The sequence below is a fragment of the Abramis brama genome (assembly GCF_963993115.1).
Source record: "Abramis brama genome assembly, chromosome: 8".
In the NCBI taxonomy this organism is placed as follows: domain Eukaryota; kingdom Metazoa; phylum Chordata; class Actinopteri; order Cypriniformes; family Leuciscidae; genus Abramis; species Abramis brama.
Window position 1 is genome coordinate 16,092,155 of NC_139970.1, and position 20,046 is coordinate 16,112,200.

General features: G+C 38.1%; 1 protein-coding gene across 18 annotated transcripts in view; it reads right to left on the bottom strand.

Moving 5' to 3' along the window:
- mycbp2 (MYC binding protein 2) overlaps positions 1-20,046 on the bottom strand; it is a 110,619-nt gene that overhangs the window by 26,450 nt on the left and 64,123 nt on the right. For 5 of the 18 annotated variants that reach the window (XM_084122564.1, XM_084122561.1, XM_084122562.1 and 2 more), the window contains 16 exons: positions 19,774-19,874; positions 19,421-19,639; positions 18,561-18,783; positions 18,069-18,187; positions 16,675-16,762; positions 15,511-15,560; positions 15,256-15,428; positions 15,014-15,158; positions 14,735-14,941; positions 14,217-14,272; positions 14,011-14,126; positions 13,253-13,350; positions 12,047-12,163; positions 10,202-10,342; positions 6,174-6,395; positions 1,278-1,410 (listed from right to left, as the gene is read on the bottom strand). In XM_084122564.1, the coding sequence (XP_083978690.1) occupies positions 1,278-1,410; positions 6,174-6,395; positions 10,202-10,342; positions 12,047-12,163; positions 13,253-13,350; positions 14,011-14,126; positions 14,217-14,272; positions 14,735-14,941; positions 15,014-15,158; positions 15,256-15,428; positions 15,511-15,560; positions 16,675-16,762; positions 18,069-18,187; positions 18,561-18,783; positions 19,421-19,639; positions 19,774-19,874 (2,208 nt within the window). The remainder of the gene's footprint in view (positions 1-1,277; positions 1,411-6,173; positions 6,396-10,201; positions 10,343-12,046; positions 12,164-13,252; positions 13,351-14,010; positions 14,127-14,216; positions 14,273-14,734; positions 14,942-15,013; positions 15,159-15,255; positions 15,429-15,510; positions 15,561-16,674; positions 16,763-18,068; positions 18,188-18,560; positions 18,784-19,420; positions 19,640-19,773; positions 19,875-20,046) is intronic. The other 13 variants (XM_084122556.1, XM_084122567.1, XM_084122559.1 and 10 more) reach the window with 6 other exon arrangements.

Here is a 20,046-nt window from a genome sequence, read left to right on the forward strand (position 1 = left end):
TAATTGCAATTTAATGAAAATGTAATTTAATGAAGAATACTTCGGAATTTTTATGTTGCTGTCAGGCAGAAACTCCATATATTGTCACTTTTATTTTTTTCATAAATCATTACTATTGGTCACCCTTTACGCCTGCCTGTGGGATTTGCAAATATTTAACCAATCAAAAAATATTAAAAAGAGCTTGTGATTAAACGTTGTGACTCCATTGGATCCTCAAACTGTCAGTCAAATCTCATAACTCCACCCTGCCTTAATATTGAAAGAAGTGCCGCACACAGTTTGGACCGTCTCTGCTTGCTTGTAATGCATGGATTATTGTTTTCTTTATTTAGAAAACAATATATATATATATGTAAAGGCTAATGTTTTAGTCACAGCCTGTTCGTAGCACTTCATCTTTTATAACATGAGATTTGGGCCAGATGACAGAAAAAACTGAGCGCCCACATAGAATACAATAAACTTCATAACCTGACATGAAAAAGTAACATGATGCACTTACTGCTTTAGATGCGATTGTTTTGATGATGGAAAAAACAAGTTTGTCCGATATTCACTGGTTTAAAACCTCCATTTGAGCTTGCTTTCGATAGAATGTTAATAAAATAATGACAAGTGCAAGTTTCTGACTACATATATAGCCACAACATCAACTGACAACATAGTGTTTCATTATTTAAAAAACACATTTGTTTTTCTATTTCCTGAAAAGTAGCGATTTTGGACTAGTGAGGATTATATATTTCATAAATGCTTCTATTGTCTTAGAAATGTTTAACGTGTACTTCTGAATGTCCTGACAAACATTTATTGTGAATTAAAATATACATCGATGCATTTTCTATTGAAACTTGTATGTCATGTATTTAAATACAATTGTAATTGCACATTTGCAATGATGAAGTTGCAATTTAGTACATTTAAAATATATTAATTTGGTTCAATAGCACTACAGTTAAAATTATAGTACTTATTTAGTATGATTGTCAACTCATCAAAATAAGTGTACTTCTTTAAAGCATGATGATTCAAAAAGTTAAAGTAAAATTTATTTGACATTTTAAAGTACACTATTGACAAGTGTACTTAAAAAATATGTCATAAAAGTGTATTCTTATTAAATATACCTTAAATGACCTTTACTGCATATATAAATATGCTTCTAAGATCTGAAGAACACTTGTTGTATTGAAAGTGCACATTCAATACAATTAAGCACACTTCTTTTTTCCACAAGGGATGCCATGACAAAGACTGGAGTGTGTTTGCGTTACCTTCCTCATGACGCAGGTACTGGTTTCCCCCTCGGTCTCGGGTCAGAGACCAGGCCTCACCCTCATCACTCTCACAGAACTCCACCACACTGTTCTTATCCAGCTGAACCCAGGTGCCTTCCGAGTTAATCACCTGATACAGACACAGCTTTATTTACCTCCTCTCTTATACACACCTGGCACCACATCAATCCAGAGGAGCAAGACAAACTCAGTGGCAGTTCTAAAATTAAGCGCATTTAGAAAAGTGAAAACAAATATATGATGCACCATTCAATTCTCAAGATTTATGAAATGAAACCACTTTGAACAAAGACACTGTTTCAAATTTGACTTGACATTCGTGAGAAGAACAGTAGTATTTGTGCCAGTTGGGAGGCTCATAGGCAACAACTTTAAGAGAACATTTGAAGACAGCATGACACACCACAACCTCTACCGAGAGAAGAGAGGCAAAGACCAGCCCTTCCATGATCAGACATGGAGACACTTCAAATGCCATAAAGACAGGTGTTTACCAGGGTTGTGCGCCATTCAGAATTCCCATTCAATTCTTGAATTTGAATTGAGGCAGTATACAGGATGCAGAATTGGAATTGGAACTGGAATTTAAGGAAGTAGAAATACAGCGAAATAAAATTCAAAGAAAGTTCATACAAGTAATCGAAAAATAATTTGTCAGTATGAATTAGGGTTGTGCCGATAGTATCGCGTATCAACAATAGTCAGAGGTATTGCCGATGGTGATATTACAAAGACGATAATTGGCCCGTTTTCCATTAATGTACTCAATTATTATTATTATTATTATTATAAGGCTAGTATTATTATTTAATGATAATATAATATTATATTCCCTATAATTTTATAACAACATCACATAACCACACTTGAGACACCGACACTTGCGTATGAGGATTGAGGAGTCCTCAATGAAAATGTTTTTAAAACAGACTACAAAACTACATCCCACATTTAAAATGAATTGGAAGGTGATCGATACACAAACTGTCAAGAGTGCTTGTTATAAAAGACACACATCATTATTATACAGTCGTTGTTTGAGCCAAGATGAAAAGCAGAGACAGATGTCAAAAGCTCGGTCAGTTTCTGCTTTCACTTTCACGGAATAAGTGCGCGTGTTTACATGCACTTTCTCAACCCGATTATGTTTATTAAGCCCACAATGCAGGTGGTCTTGTAAAAACATGAACCCGTTTTCCTTTATCGGAGTCAAGTCATAAGCTTAAGCATAAACCATCGACTCAGCTAGATTTTTTACACCGATTTCTCCTGGCATGTAAACACATTAACCTGCATTAAAAGTGCACATATGTGATAGCTATGACAGGAAAGTGTCCTTATTGTGCTTTTAAGCGCATCCAGACAGAGCGAGCTTTTCGCGGAAGGAGGAAATATAATCACAAACTCAGACTCTTTCTTGACCCAAGAAATTATAAAATCTTGTTCTCATCTCGTGCAGAAGAGCCACAGTCAAAATGCTGCATCTGTAACCGCATGAGATGATAATATGTGTCTGTAAATTTCCTGCTGACATGTTGAAATACTCTTCAGTTTTTAATGCTTTATTTAATATGACAGCAGACATAATAAAACTGAATACTCTTGAGTCAGATGCAGGAATGGTTAGGCTATATTTTACCTCACTACCAGGAAATGTGGTAGTAGGAAAAACTCAACCTTTGCTAGCAAAATAGAAAACGATTATCGTATACAAAACAAAGTAATTAAATAAGCAAATTAATGAGTAAAGTAATAAGCAAACAAATAAGCAAGCTAATGATAAAAATAAGTAAGCCCCGCCCGCCGTACGAAAATATCGTGTATCGCAGATATCACAGGCTGACGATTGGACGATATGAAAATGGAGCATATCGGCCAGCACATACAGTGAGGAAAATAAGTATTTGAACACCCTGCTATTTTGCAAGTTCTCCCACTTAGAAATCATGGAGGGGTCTGAAATTGTCATCGTAGGTGCATGTCCACTGTGAGAGACATAATCTAAAAAAAAAATCCAGAAATCACAATGTATGATTTTTTAACTATTTATTTGTATAATACAGCTGCAAATAAGTATTTGAACACCTGAGAAAATCAATGTTAATATTTGGTACAGTAGCCTTTGTTTGCAATTACAGAGGTCAAACGTTTCCTGTAGTTTTTCACCAGGTTTGCACACACTGCAGGAGGGATTTTGGGCCACTCCTCCACACAGATCTTCTCTAGATCAGTCAGGTTTCTGGGCTGTCGCTGAGAAACACGGAGTTTGAGCTCCCTCCAAAGATTCTCTATTGGGTTTAGGTCTGGAGACTGGCTAGGCCACGCCAGAACCTTGATATGCTTCTTACAGAGCCACTCCTTGGTTATCCTGGCTGTGTGCTTCGGGTCATTGTCATGTTGGAAGACCCAGCCTCGACCCATCTTCAATGCTCTTACTGAGGAAAGGAGGTTGTTCCCCAAAATCTCACAATACATGGCCCTGGTCATCCTCTCCTTAATACAGTGCAGTCACCCTGTCCCATGTGCAGAAAAACACCCCCAAAGCATGATGCTACCACCCCCATGCTTCACAGTAGGGATGGTGTTCTTGGGATGGTACTCATCATTCTTCTTCCTCCAAACACGTTTAGTGGAATTATGACCAAAAAGTTATATTTTGGTCTCATCTGACCACATGACTTTCTCCCATGACTCCTCTGGATCATCCAAATGGTCATTGGCAAACTTAAGACGGGCCTTGACATGTGCTGGTTTAAGCAGGGGAACCTTCCGTGCCATGCATGATTTCAAACCATGACGTCTTAGTGTATTACCAACAGTAACCTTGGAAACGGTGGTCCCAGCTCTTTTCAGGTCATTGACCAGCTCCTCCCGTGTAGTTCTGGGCTGATTTCTCACCTTTCTTAGGATCATTGAGACCCCACGAGGTGAGATCTTGCATGGAGCCCCAGTCCGAGGGAGATTGACAGTCATGTTTAGCTTCTTCCATTTTCTAATGATTGCTCCAACAGTGGACCTTTTTTCACCAAGCTGCTTGGCAATTTCCCTGTAGCCCTTTCCAGCCTTGTGGAGGTGTACAATTTTGTCTCTAGTGTCTTTGGACAGCTCTTTGGTCTTGGCCATGTTAGTAGTTGGATTCTTACTGATTGTATGGGGTGGACAGGTGTCTTTATGCAGCTAACGACCTCAAACAGGTGCATCTAATTTAGGATAATAAATGGAGTGGAGGTGGACATTTTAAAGGCAGACTAACAGGTCTTTGAGGGTCAGAATTCTAGCTGATAGACAGGTGTTCAAATACTTATTTGCAGCTGTATCATACAAATAAATAGTTAAAAAATCATATATTGTGATTTCTGGATTTTTTTTTTTTAGATTATGTCTCTCACAGTGGACATGCACCTACGATGACAATTTCAGACCCCTCCATGATTTCCAAGTGGGAGAACTTGCAAAATAGCAGGGTGTTCAAATACTTATTTTCCTCACTGTAGATGCTAGTAAAACACATAACTTATTGGCTATTTTGAGAAACAGTACACAATATTAATAATGTTTAGAGTGCTATCTATAGAAATATACACTGCCCAGCCAAAAAAAAAAAAGGTTGCAGTTTGGATTTAAATAAGCAAATACTTGAGTCAATTCAAACAGTGAATTATTTTTTTTTTTGCCCATGCAGTGTTAGCCTGACTACGTCAGACTTCGTACTTCCGCTCAATTTCATTTCGCTTCTGTACTGAGCTTTCCGTTTTCCTCCGGCCTGAAAACAGCCAGCCAATCAACGAACAGAGGGTGGGCTGAGAGCCGTGACGTAGACGCTGATTGTACCGTGGATGCGTAGATTTACGTCACATAATCTGCAAAAGTCGTTCACAGCCATGTTCACTCCGGTATTTCGCTCGATGGTTTTGTTTTCGCATCATACATACAGTGGAAGTTAGATGCGGCTGACCAAGCGCATAACACACGCCATAACCAAACGTCATGTGATTGGCTTACGGGTAACCAATGATTTTAAACTTCAGACAAGCGCCCCCCCGCGAGAAAGAAAACGCTTTTCAATTATGCCATGTCAGACTCTGTCTACGAAGCAAAGCGAAGTAGCAGAGTTTGGTATTACCAGGCTAATGCAGTGTATGATAATTGAATTAATATAATAATAATATAATATAATATAATATAATATAATATAATATAATATAATATATACCAGGTTCTTCAAAATGGAATATAGTGTCATAACTACTAATAATACATTTAATTATTTATGTTTTGTATAAACTTTGACTCATTTAACTCCTCAGTTGTGTGACTGTGTTGAATTTCTTTGAACTGCAATTCAGTAAATTCTTCTTCCCATCATTACAATTCAAATTCCAGTTCTACATCCTGGGGGTCACAGTAAATTCAATTCAAATTCACATTCCCGAATCGAAAGGGAACCCATTCTTAATTCTGAATTTTGCTCAACCCTGGTGTTAACAGAGTGGAAATTATGAGATGACTTCAGTTTTTGTTGTAATTCACATGCTTCCTGCCATCATTGTTAATAGGTCATTTATTAATTATCGCATCACACAGATTTTCCTGCAGAGCATGCCAGATTACACTGTACTGTTACTGTGCAAAAGCTGAAGCCATGCTTGGTGGTTCTTGAAAGGGGCTTTAATAATGCGAACAGAACAATAACACACCCACACACCAGAGCCATAGCATGTATGGCCTCTATCAAAAGAAGTTACACAAAGGGATCTCTAATTGTCTAAAGAAAAATGAAGAATTTGTGTTACAGAAACTGCAGAACTAGCAAGAAATCTGGCTAATTAGTCATTTATTGTCAGCCACAGTAACACAGTTGGGAGTCCATACCTCGCCTACCGCCTTGACTTTGTTCCCCAGAACTAACATTCCAATGGGGATACCTCTAAGGTTTGGGCAGCTTCTGATGTTGTGACCCGAAGGTCCGGTCTTCACTACCTTATAAAGACCCGGTCCACCACCCTGGCCTGCGCCCATGTCTCGTACGGTGGCGTCATGAGAAGGGTGGCCACTGGTCTCCTTTCCATAATCATCCAAATTTGACCTGCCCTCCTGCAAAACCAAAGGACACCAGTTAATTTAAGTTTGAAAGTATGTTATACATCGTAAAATTATGTCCTCAAAATATTTCGTTCCATCAAATAAGGATGTCCGATATGACGAAAGAAAAACCTTTCAAAGATCTAGTTTAACAGTCCATAGAAATGTCTTTGCAGTAAAACTGGCCCACATTTTTTTTTAAAGTTAATACAATTTTCAACATTTTTTTGTTGTTGTTGTTGTTAAAGAATTAACCTTTATGACTTTAAGACTATGATTGCGGGACAGTTACACAACCTTGACATTTTTTTTCCACAATAATATCTCAATATCAAAAAGAATTTTAATTCAAAAATTGAAAATAATCTTTATAAAAGCAGCGTATTCATGCCACTGTTAATGCATTTTTGAATATAATTTATTCAAAAATACATTTAACCAACTAAATTCATGCAGACAATAGTCAATTAATCCGAAAGGGGGAAAAAGGGACATCACTGACTTTAAACATAATTTGCTACCAGGATGAAGTACCTGCTTACATCAGCAATACATAGACCAGTCAATTGTGCTTCTACATACAAAAATAAGACAGTCTTTACAAATATCATGTTATCCTAATTGTAACTTGTAACTAATTTTAGGTAGTGGGATGACATTTACATTTATTCATTTAGCAGGATGGATATCATTATAACACATAACAGTGTGTTCTGATGCCAAGTACTACTGATGAATATTATAGATATGCTGTTCATAAACTGACAAAATTAATTTTGCATTTGTGTGAGAAAAAACAAAACAAAAACACATGCATTCACATATTCTGCTTTTATTAAAGGAATAGTTCGCACAAAAGTTCAAATTCAAATTAATTTTTATTTTTAATTTTAACTATTTTTATAGTTATTTTTACCATGGACCACAAAAGGAGAATTTCGTATAAATTCTTCCATATATGGTTTGGCGTCATTAACATCAACAGCAACTTATTTGTATGAATGATTTTTGGGGCTTGAAAAATGTGGTCATTGTATGGACTAGAATTCACCTTTTGTTTTCCATGGAAAACAACATACAAGTTTGGAAGGACATTAAGCTGAGTAAATAATGACAACATTTTAATTTTTGAGTAAACTATTCCTTTAAATCCTCATGCAACTGACTTTCTTTGTTTCAACTGTGAACAACTACATGAAAACGCAAAAAGCTTTACCCAAGGTTAACATAAATGTAATGTAATGATCATTAGGTACTGGAAACTTTGTGCATACAAGGAAAAGATGATAAAACATATTTTGTGTCGCTCACTATTTACACAATTAAACATGCAACTATGATGATGCTCCAATACTACATGTACAAATCACAATCTGAAACATCTCAAAATCAAGAGAAACACTGGTGAAAAGCAAAGCAGCAGCCAAGCTACAACACACCTCATCTTCTGACAACTCACCTGGGGAAAACAAGATAAGGTCGTCCAAGACAAAAAGTCGATATCCCTGACTCCTTGGCTAGCGCTAAAGATATTCTGAGCAACAGATTATAAGCAAGTCAAAACACGGTTGGGGATTAGCTTCAATCAGAAACGCAGATGGTATGGTTTGTCTTTTTTTGGAAGAGATGGATTTGTTATCGTGACAGTTTGTTTGGGTGTATTTTATGCCTTTCGAATTTTCTTCACGATACAGTGAGAGAAGAATTTAAAGGTTGAGAAGAAAGTCTAGCAAATGAAACAATCCTAAACCTAGAATTCTGGGATCTACTGAAGATTATGACTGAGAATTTTGCAACAAAATTCAAATCACATCGAAATACGGCAAATGAAAAATAAATCACATAAGAAATATGAAGATTCATAATCTTCCAAAAAAGATTGGTGGTGTGTCATGCTGTTCACACTAGGAGCCTTGATGATATTTTCACATCCAGAGGTAATTATGCTCTCACAATCACGGCCCAAATTTCAGGCTTTTAGTTCGGAAAACGGCTTGTTTCATGGCAGAACCTCATCAAAAGTTGCGGGACCCAGACAGCTAAAAATTTAAAGATCAGCCACTTTCAAACCAATTGTTGAAAAGGTTTCAGGGCCATTGAGCAAATCGTCATCTGTATACATCTTCATCTTTTTTACAAATTGGCTATATGAAGAGGTTAAAGCTCATACTTGTATACTGTCATGGCCAGGAAACAGCAAAACTTTGTTCACTGATATTCAGTATCACACAAGAGCTATTTTTCACACCACATATGATGAACAACAACACAGTAGGGCTGCACAATTAATTGAATAGATTATGATAACGGCTGACGCAACAAACGAATCATGAAGTGTCGATTACAGCATTCGCTTGAGCATTGGGGAATCTATAGGCCTGTTAGAAATCACAATCAGTTTTAATGAGCACATTTTTAAGCAGTGTTTTGTTTCATTTCTATCATGAAAAAGAAAGCTGTAGAAACATCACCTGACTCAAAAAAAAAAAAGCAGTAGAGGCAAAGCGAAAAGCATCGTGACATGTTGAGCTGCTCACTTACAATATAGATCAGGGGTGGGCAACTTCGTTCCACTGTTCTGTTGAGTTTAGCCCAACCCTTGCCATTCATAAATCCTCTCCCATGGCTTCATGGGATAGTAAAGTGTCCGGCGAATGCGCACTTCAGAATCTCGCCGGAAGTAGTAGGTCACTACGCATTCGGACATACTACTCTGCTGGCGTACTCTTTTTAACATATTATATAGCATTTGATTTCGGACGCAGCGTATGTCAAGAAAGCTACAAGTAGGTGAGTTTTTTTTTCTTTCTTTTTTCAGGGTTGGAGCTAAACTCTGCAGGACAGTGGGCCTTCAGGACCAAAGTTGCCCATCCCTGATATACATGGTGTGAAACCTAACATACACCAGAACAAGTTTTGACACCAAAACTAGAACACTCCTGTTAAGGCTGAAATACACTACACGACTTTTGCAAAGGTATTTGCCCTGATTTGCAGTCTGGAAGAGTCGACGATAGTTGCCGAAAGTCAGGGCCATTCTGCAGATTTTGGACATTCGTAGGTGACAGATTTAGCAGAAAATCGCATTGTTAATGTTAGCTTCACACTACAATTCCATACAGTTGGAGGATGTCAAACATGTTTGATATTTTGAACCAATTTTAAAACACATTTTCATTTTTGCGAGTTTGTGTTCGAAACGTTTAGATGCAGTTTTCGTCTGTGTGTAATGTATAGTGTCTTAAAATCTGTTCAGATTTTAAAAGTCCTTTAATAATAATAATAATAATAATAATAATAATAGATGTGGTGAGAATTGCATTATTTACAAGGAACGTAACATTTTAAAATGAACACTGTTAATTGGAATAAATAACTGCCATTACAATACCAAGGGATAAAATAGACAAAATATGAACTTTTTCATAATGGTGCAGCCCTACAAAACAGAGTGCATGAGTTAGTGTCTTTCAACCAGGAGTTAATAAGACAAGGGACTGGCAACATGCACAACCCCCCCTTAAAAATGTCCATCCTGGTCTCTGAGTGATCGTGCCCAAACTCAACTACAGAGTAGCACTAACACATGCAAGGGCACATTTTGTTGGCCTTTGTAATAATTAACACAGCATGCTTGTAGGCATTTGGGACTGGGTCATTAGATGCCCGTGATTCACTGTAGAAAGAGCCAAACTGAAGTATATCAAATGATCATCCTAAAATGTGACTGAAGTTAAGCTGACAGTTACAAGTCCCGTTCCCAAATGAGCAGTGTAGGGGCTCCGGCTAATCTACGAAGGGGGAGGCCTTTTACTTACGTCGACAGGGACCAGGAGGCTTCTGCCCAGATGCTGGTTAAAAGAGAGGCACCAGGCTTCAGTGTACCCATTCATGTTGGGAACATACTTCTTTACTGTCTCATCATTCAGTCTGAGCCAGACACCATCATCATTGTGGATCTATGGGAAACAAGCAACAGAGCGGAGCCATGCCCTCCTGTAACTGCTAACACGCCCCTCGCATGAGCCTCTGAGGCTGCAGAACCAATTGCGTAAATGCGCGACACCAACCAGTTGGATTTATAGTGGATGTCCAGTTGTGTTGAGAGAAAATGAGATGCATCATCTACAGAATTTTTATATGCATGTAGGGCCTGACAGCAAGGAACAACAGGCCCTTTCACGTGACTTATGTGGGGGCTTCAAGACACTGCTCAGCGCAAGCGTTAAGCGCCACTTTGAGCATGTGAAAAGCGCTGCCATGTCATCGAAGGGTAATTCTACAGGTTTGCCAATTAGCAAGTTAGCAAGAAAGCAGGGAGTTAACACTACCACTCAAAAGTTTGGACATATGTCTGTATATATTTAAGTAAATTAAGTGCAATTCTATATCCACTTGCTTTTCCTTTACTATCCCCTCCCACTCATCCATTAAATTTTTTTTATATTTTTAGTTTTTGCAAAGCAATTAATCAGAAAAACTAATTTTGAGCATTAAACAGTTCTTTTGATTTGATACTATAATAATTGATAGATAATACAATACTGTTCAAATGTTTGGGGCAAGTAAGATACTATTTTCTATAATTAATACTTTTAGTCAGTAAGAATGTATTAAACTGATCAAAATTCACAGTAACAACATTTATAACAATATTACAAAATATTTCTATTTCAAATAAATGTTGTTGCTTTTTAACTTTACATTCAAAGAATCCTGTTTTTTTTTTTCACAAATATATTAAGCAGCATTTTTAACATTAACAATGATGAGAATTGTTTCTTTAGCATCAAATCAGCATATTAGAATGATTTCTGAAGGATCATGTGACACTGAAGACTGGAGTAATTATACTGAAATTCAGCTTACCATCACAGGAATTATTTACATTTGTAATTTCATATAGTAATACTATTTGACAATTTTACTGTTCGATTTTACTGAAGTAAAATCAAATAAATCCAGCCTTGGTGAGAATAGGAGACTTATTTCATAAACAAAGAAAATCTTATGGACCAAACTTTTGAACAGAAGGGTATATAAATGTACAAATAACAGATAATCAACATTAAGGTAATAGATATTAATATTAAGGTAATAAAGTAATAAGTAAAGTAATCTATGAAATGAAATATAAATTCAGTCAAGTGTGTCCAAAATGTTGACTGGTAGTTTTTTATTTATTTTATATACTATATACAGTTTGACCTGTCATGCAAAAGTCATGCAATTTTTCTAATTAAGTGTGCAAATGGGTGAGCAAAACATTACAAGGTTGACACTTATCTCCATAGAGATCAATGCACTGGCGGTTCATGTGAAAGGGCCTTTAGAGCAACCGACAGCATTGCGGATGTGAAGTTGGGTCTTATAGGAGTATCAGTGGTTGGCATGCAGTGATGGACTGGGATAGATAGCTCTTATATGAGCTTTAACTACAGCCTCAAAGTCTCCTGCATGTAAATGAAGCAAAGGATAGGCACAAAAAAACCCCCGCTTCTGACCAAATCATAAGTAAATTAGAAAGCTCAGAAAGATGCAGAAATTGTTTTAAAAGCCTTTTTGTTTTAAAACAGAAACAATTAATTAATCATTCATAATTGTGTTCTCTGATTAAAGGAAGAGAAAACAGAACATTTTGGCCCTATTCTAGAGTGGTTTACCTCATCAATGAATGTGATGGTGCCATTGACTTGGACTATGCCTATTTGTTCGCTCTGCAGAGAAGGGTGACTACGCACGCGCAGCCCTGCGCTGTCCTTGGCCACAAATTTGCGCACCTGAGAGAAGCAGAGGGGGAGAGACAGAGACTGTAAGACAGATGAGAAGTTGGCAGGAAGCTGCAGTCAGAGAGTAAAGGTCCACAGCACGAGAACAGAAGAGAACAGAACCCGCACATCCTATCAGACGAGGGAAACGTCAGTCCGTCCAATGAGGTGTGAGAAACTCAGCAGAAAAAAGCATGAAAGACACTTGATTTTGCGCAGTTGTGTTGCTTGTTTCCCAGTTCAATACACAGTAAAAAAATACACGGTGAAGAAATATAGTGACACCGCACTCGCGTATACATAGCACTGATACCGCACAGCTATTTACACACCAATAGTCTAGTCTCTAGCCGTCCAACGTTTAGTCCATGTGGTCCCTCAAGTAATATGAGCTCATAAAAGGTGTGCGTAATAATTATAAAACAATTATACTTTAATTTTAGCTTGTCAAGCCGCAGGACATCAACTTCCAGAATGCATTTAACGTCATAAATAATATTCATAAAAAAAAGCTGTAATCGTATACTATCTGCTTCAGCGTAAAACATTTTCGGACACCATTTCCAAAGAATGACAGTCCAGTTGTGAACATTAACACTACCGTTCAAAAGTTTGGGGTCAGTACGTTATTTTGTTTGTTTGTTTGTTTTTTTGATGGAAAGTGAGGGTGCTTTCACGCATGTGAACTCTGGTACGTGAACTGTTGATATGAGCGCAACCGTACTAAATTGCGGAAGTAAACCACTATTGATGATGATGATAAAACTGTGTTTGTATGTGTTCTCTCTCACTTTCCTGACAAGCGCACTGCAAGCAGAGAGAATGTATTTCTCATTTCTGCTTGTCTTCAGCACAAATGGACTCCCGTGTTTCTTAGAACATATTTACAGTACATTCGCAGCAGACAGACGCAAGTGCTGTTATGTGCTGACGCTTTGGAAGCAAAACCAAAGGATCAAAAAAAGTGATGCGAGCAACTCTATCCATTATGGCCCTTTGTCCTTCATAGCCATTACCTAGCAACCCCAAATTTTTTAACGTTAGGTTAACCTGGACCGGATACATCTGGCCGAGTAGCACCTCTTTAACTCTGAAACTCACCTTGCTAGGTTGAGGTTCAGCTTTGGGTTTGACCATCTGTGTGCCAGGAGGGATCATTCCTTTGGGTGGGTCTTTGACCTCGACCTCCAGACCAGCATCTGAGCAAATATTATTCAGTCAAAAAACCCGAGACTCATGAGCTCTATAATATCAATCCCCAATTTCACAGACAAGGCTTAAGCCTAGTCCCAGACTAAAATGCATGGTTGAGCTGTTTTAACTGAAAGCAATTTACACTGACATATCAGTGCACGTTTATAAAATATACTTAAATGCCCAAATTTAACTAAGGCCTAATCCTGGCTTAACCTAAGCCCTGTCTGTGAAACCAGGCCCAAGAGTTAAACACAAACCACAGGTCTTTATGTATGAGGACTACAGTACAGAACTCCTAAAGGGACACGGTGATGGAAAAAACATGAGATGAGAGGGGAAAAAAATGTCAATGATTTTGCGTTCTCTCACAAAAACTTTTGCATTACCGCGAGAAACTTTGTGTTGAGAAACGACACAACGTGTCTTGGGGGAAACTTTAAGAACGAGAGAACGCAAAAGAATTAAGACATAATCTGTCCCCCCATCTTGCATATTTTATCATGTAAACACAATTTTCTTTACATTTTATGGGGGGAAAATGCTGATAATGAAAATCTATTTGAGCACTAGCAACATACACGATCCACTTTGGACACTCCTTAAATATTTCTACAACAAAGTGCTCTAATACAACGCTTTAATAAAAACTAAAATCCAGTTACCGATCTCAATGCCATCGATGGTCACATGAATGGTGTAAAGTCCAACAGCACCAGGGGTCCAGTTAGCGCTGTATGTTCCGTCTGTGTTGGCCCGGATAAGCATGTTCTCACTGGGCCTGAGTAAGAAGCAGACAAACCGAACCTGAAACCTGTTCTTACATTTGAATGTTGACTGTAATATGAATATGACAGGTAGGTCTTTTAACCTCTTTGGTGTCGGCGAGGCAAAGCGAAGCTCTTCAAAGGAGTAATTTTCATATGCCTGGACAAAAAAAACAGTAAGTGACAATGTAAGAAAAACATACAAATATCAAACTATTTTTGAAAATATAGACAAATTTTAATGTCAAAGTCATTATGGTATTAAAATGAACCTCTCTATATTTTGTAAGTGTATTAATCTTACTGTGAACGATTCATCCGTGTATATGTTTTTTTTTTTTTTTTTTTTTTATAATATATTAAAAATGCCATAACTGGATCTTTCAGTGAAAGGACAGACTACTCTTCTCTCCAATTAAAGTGTTTTTTAAACTTGGATGCATGTAAACCTGTTGGAGACCTCCAAAACAAAATTAGGAACCTTTAAAATTGCATAATAGGGGCACTTGATAATCACACCAGGCGATATCGTGATTTCGGTTTTATTTTGACTAATTGGGCAGCCCTAGTCCAAATAATTTTTGAGTCGACTATAATTATCAAGTCAATAGATGAGAGGAACCTTCATCATGGTGATGGCGATATAACGTGCTTCTTTGATGATCATGGGTTCGTATGTCGCCTCGAGTTTGGGTGCTGGGTGGCCACCAAAGGTGAGATCAGTTCCTGATGCAGAATTAGAGGAGCTGCCTGGCAAACGCTGCAGTTTCTTCATGTTCTCCTGCTGGATGGACTTTTTCTGAGAGACAGGAACAGCCTTGACTTCAACCTACAACACAGATCAGAGACGATTAGATGTGCCAGATTCATAACACACCGTTTGATTCAGAAAGATGCTAACCTTCATGTTTGGCACATGCACAACATCTCCATATTGGTCCTTGGTCTGCACCACAACAGTAGTGGGCCAGCCACATCGGATGTCGTCTTTGTTCAGAATGAGTGAGGTCTTCTGAGGATCTGCGTAGGAGTCTGGCTGAAGCCACCTGGGAACGTAGAATGGTAAAGATGCTTGGATGAGGGCCTCAAGCTATCAAAAGACCCATAAAGAATAAAGGGAGCTGTAAAATGTTTGATACAGACCTGGCGAGCCGCCCACCGCTGGAGTTCTGCACGCAGGTAATGAAGTCCTCTAGAAACGAGTGCTCGTTAGTCTGCAAATGCAGTGGCAGGTTCCCCTCCAGTGCCTCTAGGATGGTGGGAGAGTGAGTGAGGGCCAGTCCCTTTCCCAGGAGCCCTGAGTGGGATTTACACACCTGCTCAACACAAAACACACGATCAGAGCACAATCTGATGATGTGCGGCACTCACACAATACAACTATTTTTAATTTAGTACCTGGAGTGAGGCTTCCTCTAAAATCTCCAAATCTTCTTCTAGTTCATTCCCTGTAGGATGGTAAATAATCCATACAATCAGATAAAAAAGACAAAGGAAGTTCTTGTGATTTTATCAGTGCCACCAATAAAAGTAATAGTGTTGGGGAGATGCTAACTTAGAGTACAGCTCAGATGTTTCAATCAGTGACAAAGTATCAATATGACAAAACACAAAATTGCGGTTTAAATGTCAAATTGTATTATGCCTTACAGTAAGCGGAGGTAATAATCAAACACACACTGTAGCTTTAAAGTGTGGGTTAATTCTGATGAAGCAGTAGCCTAGAAATCTAGACGCACCCTAGCGGCAGCAAAATGTATTTCGCAGCCAGGTGGGTCTAGCAACTCTCAATAGACCTTCTAGCTGCAAAAACCTAAATTGGGTCAGGCCAATCACGTCGTGTATAGAGTAGGCGGGGGCGGGCTTAACATATGACGACAGAGTTGCGACGGCTGCCACTTGAAAACAAAGAATGACGGCAGCTGATGGAGAACAACGGTCTTTTGAATCGGCTTTGGCCGCGACTCTGGAGGACTTGGAGTTAAGTTTTTCTTTGAGAAAAGAGCAAAGAACGGCACTTAAGTCATTCTTAAAAAAAGGAAGATGTGTTCGTCGTTTTGCCAGCCAGATATGGCAAAAGTTGAATCTATCAACTAAGCTCCGCTGTTGGGAAAACGCTCTGGTTGGTTTAAGCGCTGTCCTATTGCGTGCAGAGGGAATTTGAAAGACAGCCGTTTATCCCGCCCTCGGATTAAACCGTCTATGGTGAGTTTCCAGACCTAACATCTTGATGTAGGTCTGGCTTGCCAGGCTAATGAAGCAGTTCAATCAGAAGGTTCACATAAATTAACTAATTTTAAAATTAAAAGCAAAATTATTTAGTTAAATTACAATTCTTATTATCAATATCAATTGTGGAAACCACTTTTTTCTGGATTCTTTGATGAATAGAAAGTTCAAAATTTGGAATGGTAGTGTATGTTTTAAAAAGGTATTTAAAATGATATTGCCCTTTAAGTATCACCCACTGTAATTAGCGACTTCAGATTATGCTTTAACTGCACGGCACATTCCAGTTTTTATGCATCTCCTCCAACACCGGCAAGCAGCAGTCATTCTTACCTATTGGTAGGGCAAGATCCTTTTTCATGAGTGCAGCTGCACACATGCTCCCTAAATAGGCCAATTCCTTCTCCAGCTGAATAATTCCCTGAAACCACAGCAACATGCCAAATATCTCAAATACATGTGAGATACGAATCACTAATCCTTTCTCTGGTCCAAAGCAATGCATAACTGAGATACTAGCAGTGGTAGACGTAAAATTATTTTTATTTAGGATGTCCAAGCTGAAATGGTTCTCACCCACAGTTTCATAAACATGCTTCTAGGGCTGGGTATTGACACAAATTTCATGATTTTATTTCCATTCACAGGCTTGCGATTCGATTCAATGCTGATTCAGATTAATTTGGAAATATATCAAGTACAGTACTAATACTGAACTAATACTGTAAAATATAGAGGGAACCATGTCAGTTGCACACATTACTATAATATTAATGTTCTAAATGAACAACTGATGTGTATACAAACATTTAATTTGCACATAAAGCAGTTTTTATAATAATAATTTTATTATAATAACTTTTAATGACAATGTTTCTACTCCAATACGTTTTTTTGAAATATAAACCATTAAGTAGTGGCTGTCATAAAAACAGATTTATTCAAACATGCAATAAATATTGAAGAACGGGTAAGAAAAAATATAATGAATATGTAATGTAAATGCTCCTTTTTAGTGTTAATTTCATTCAATGAATTCCTGAGGTAAATGTAATGTTATGTGTCATATTGTTTACAAGTTTATTTACTGATTACATTTCAGTAAGTTGTATCTTTCAGTATACCTGCTGATGTTCATTCCGGTTTATTTTGTGCTAGTTAAAAAGAAATAAAGATGAAGAGTTGATCGGTTCATGTGCGCTCAGCACTGTTGCTTCGCTTGAACTGAGGCACGACAGCGATCCGTCACGCCATATGACATAGCGCTAAAACTGTATGTATTGCTTGAATTTCAAATTAAAATGCATAAAATATGAAAACTCAGACTTTGTTCCATATCAAAAGTAACAGAGCACTAAGCTTGTTGCGATTTTTGCAATGGGAGACATGCTGCAAATAATGTTTAGTCAAGTTTTGTTCACGCATCAAGAGAAAACAGAGACTAAAATATAGATTCATGGGATTTAAGTATTGATATTGGTTAATCATAATGAGAACCGATCGAAATCGAGAAATCAATATGTTCAACCCAGCCCTATATGCTTGTTTGAACAACAGAGCTGTTCATTTAATGTGTTCTAAATATTTCTATAAATGTTGACATGCAAATTATTGTGCGCACGGACAATTGTTTTACAAGTGAGATAAAATGGGCTCCTCGAACATTTCATGCATTGTGCTCAGGTTTAAGACACATCCATATTGTTTGGCAAGGAGAAATTTCATACCTCATCAACACCAGGGTTAAACTCATAACCGACAGCTACACATTTGAATCCGTAGAAACAGGCTTTCTCATCTTTCACGTAATCTGATGCAGTTTCCAAGGAGAAGTGGGCTTCATTACCTTACATTAGGGAATGGAAATGAGTTAATGACTGAGCCAGTGTAGCATAACTCATTTTGAATAATAATAAAATGGCAGCTGCCCATATAAATCACAGTCCTCATAGAGATAATATTCTGTAAACAACCACACAATCTCCCTGTTGAGATTTGGTGTTTATAAACCCTCCGTGGGACCGCATATAAAAGATTTATCTGTTAACAGCGTAACAACAATTACTCAAGGGCCTGGAAGTGGTGTTAAGTTAACATCTCAATAAATGTCTTTTTAATTACTAAAGATCAACAACAAATACTGTCAACAGCACCTTAATCAGCATGAAGGTATAAAGTAAACATTTCTAAAGCTTGGTGGAGAGGGACATCACCATTACCTGGCAGCACCAAGACAGAGGTGGGCCAGCCATTGGAGCCAGAGAACTTCTTGAGCTCGGTCCAGCTGTTGATGGTCTCGTGAGCCAGGGCTTTGGAGCCGAGCCCAGAGTAGTGCATCGATCGGCTGGGGATCAGGAGACGGAGGACATCTTCTGGCTGCGCCGTGCCACACTGAGGATCAAACTCAACGGTTATCCAGCGAACGCAATCTGGGAAGGAAACCTGAAATCCAGAGGATGGAAATGTGATTAAGCGCTCTTATGAAGGAACACTAGTCACACTGCATCTCAATTTGTAACAAGAAAAAAAAAAATTTTTTTGAAGACAAGCTCTGAAAGAAAATTTTTTGGTCCTATGCCTTCAACAGACGATATATATTTATAAAAATACATTTAGACCGCTTAACGTAGTGATTGCTATCAGGATATGGACCTCAAACTCAGAGCACATGCAAAGATGAGTTTGTGTAAAGCAGCATTTACTGTGAACCGAGCTGCTCTGAGACACTGGAAAAAAAACGATCATGAGCTGCTCGAGTGTAAATGAACACAATGCCGCGCTTCACTCCAAAACATACAGTGCATATATTTCTTTAATTAAACTGAAGTAGTCATTGCGATTTTACTTTTATTTTGATTAATCGTTCAGCCCTACATTAATGTCACATCCTGTAAGCAGTTTCTAAAGTGTTATGAGTGTTTCCTAGAGCATTGTTACAGTGGTTTAAGTTGTTGCAGACAGTTGCTAGATGGTTGCAAAGATGTTCAGGGTAGTTTTCAGGGTAATGCTAGGCAGTTGCTAGATAGATTTGACTTCCCTCATTTTGCTGAACATCAGGAAGTGATCACTAATGTTGTACCTTGTACTGGGTGACACCAGCCTGCTTGTAGGGGTGATCGCTCTCTATGACAGCATAATGATTAGAGGTGGTGCAAGCTGATAGGCCCTGCTCCGGCTGGTTCCCAGTGGTGCTGTCTGTGGATTGGTTAGGATTGAAGGCAGGCGGTGCATATTTCTGGTTCAGGGCAGAAACAGCCGGAAGAAGTTCCTGAACCAAACCAAACACCTCCACTGCAGCCTAATAGAAAATTGTGAAATTTAAAACGGGCGAAGGTAAAAGTAAACAAGAAAGCTAACAATAGACTAGAGGAGACTGATCATTGTCACATCAAGACCCAAGGTTGCCAATTCCACGAAGAAAAACTCCCTTACCTTAGGAACAGATGCAGCCACAGGACCGATGTATGCCAAAATAAGTGGAAGCAGCATTGAAAAGAGACTGCAGGAACTCAGGAGTTCAGGAATGTCTTCAACTGTAGAGACATCAGTAACATCAAGTACGTCAAAGAGACTAATAGTAAATAACTAATGATGCTGATCTATAAGGGTAAATCTCACAAAACAAACCTATATACACACACACAGTATATAGCCTATAAAGACCTATTTATGACAATTAAGCACATTTCACCCCAATTCTCATTC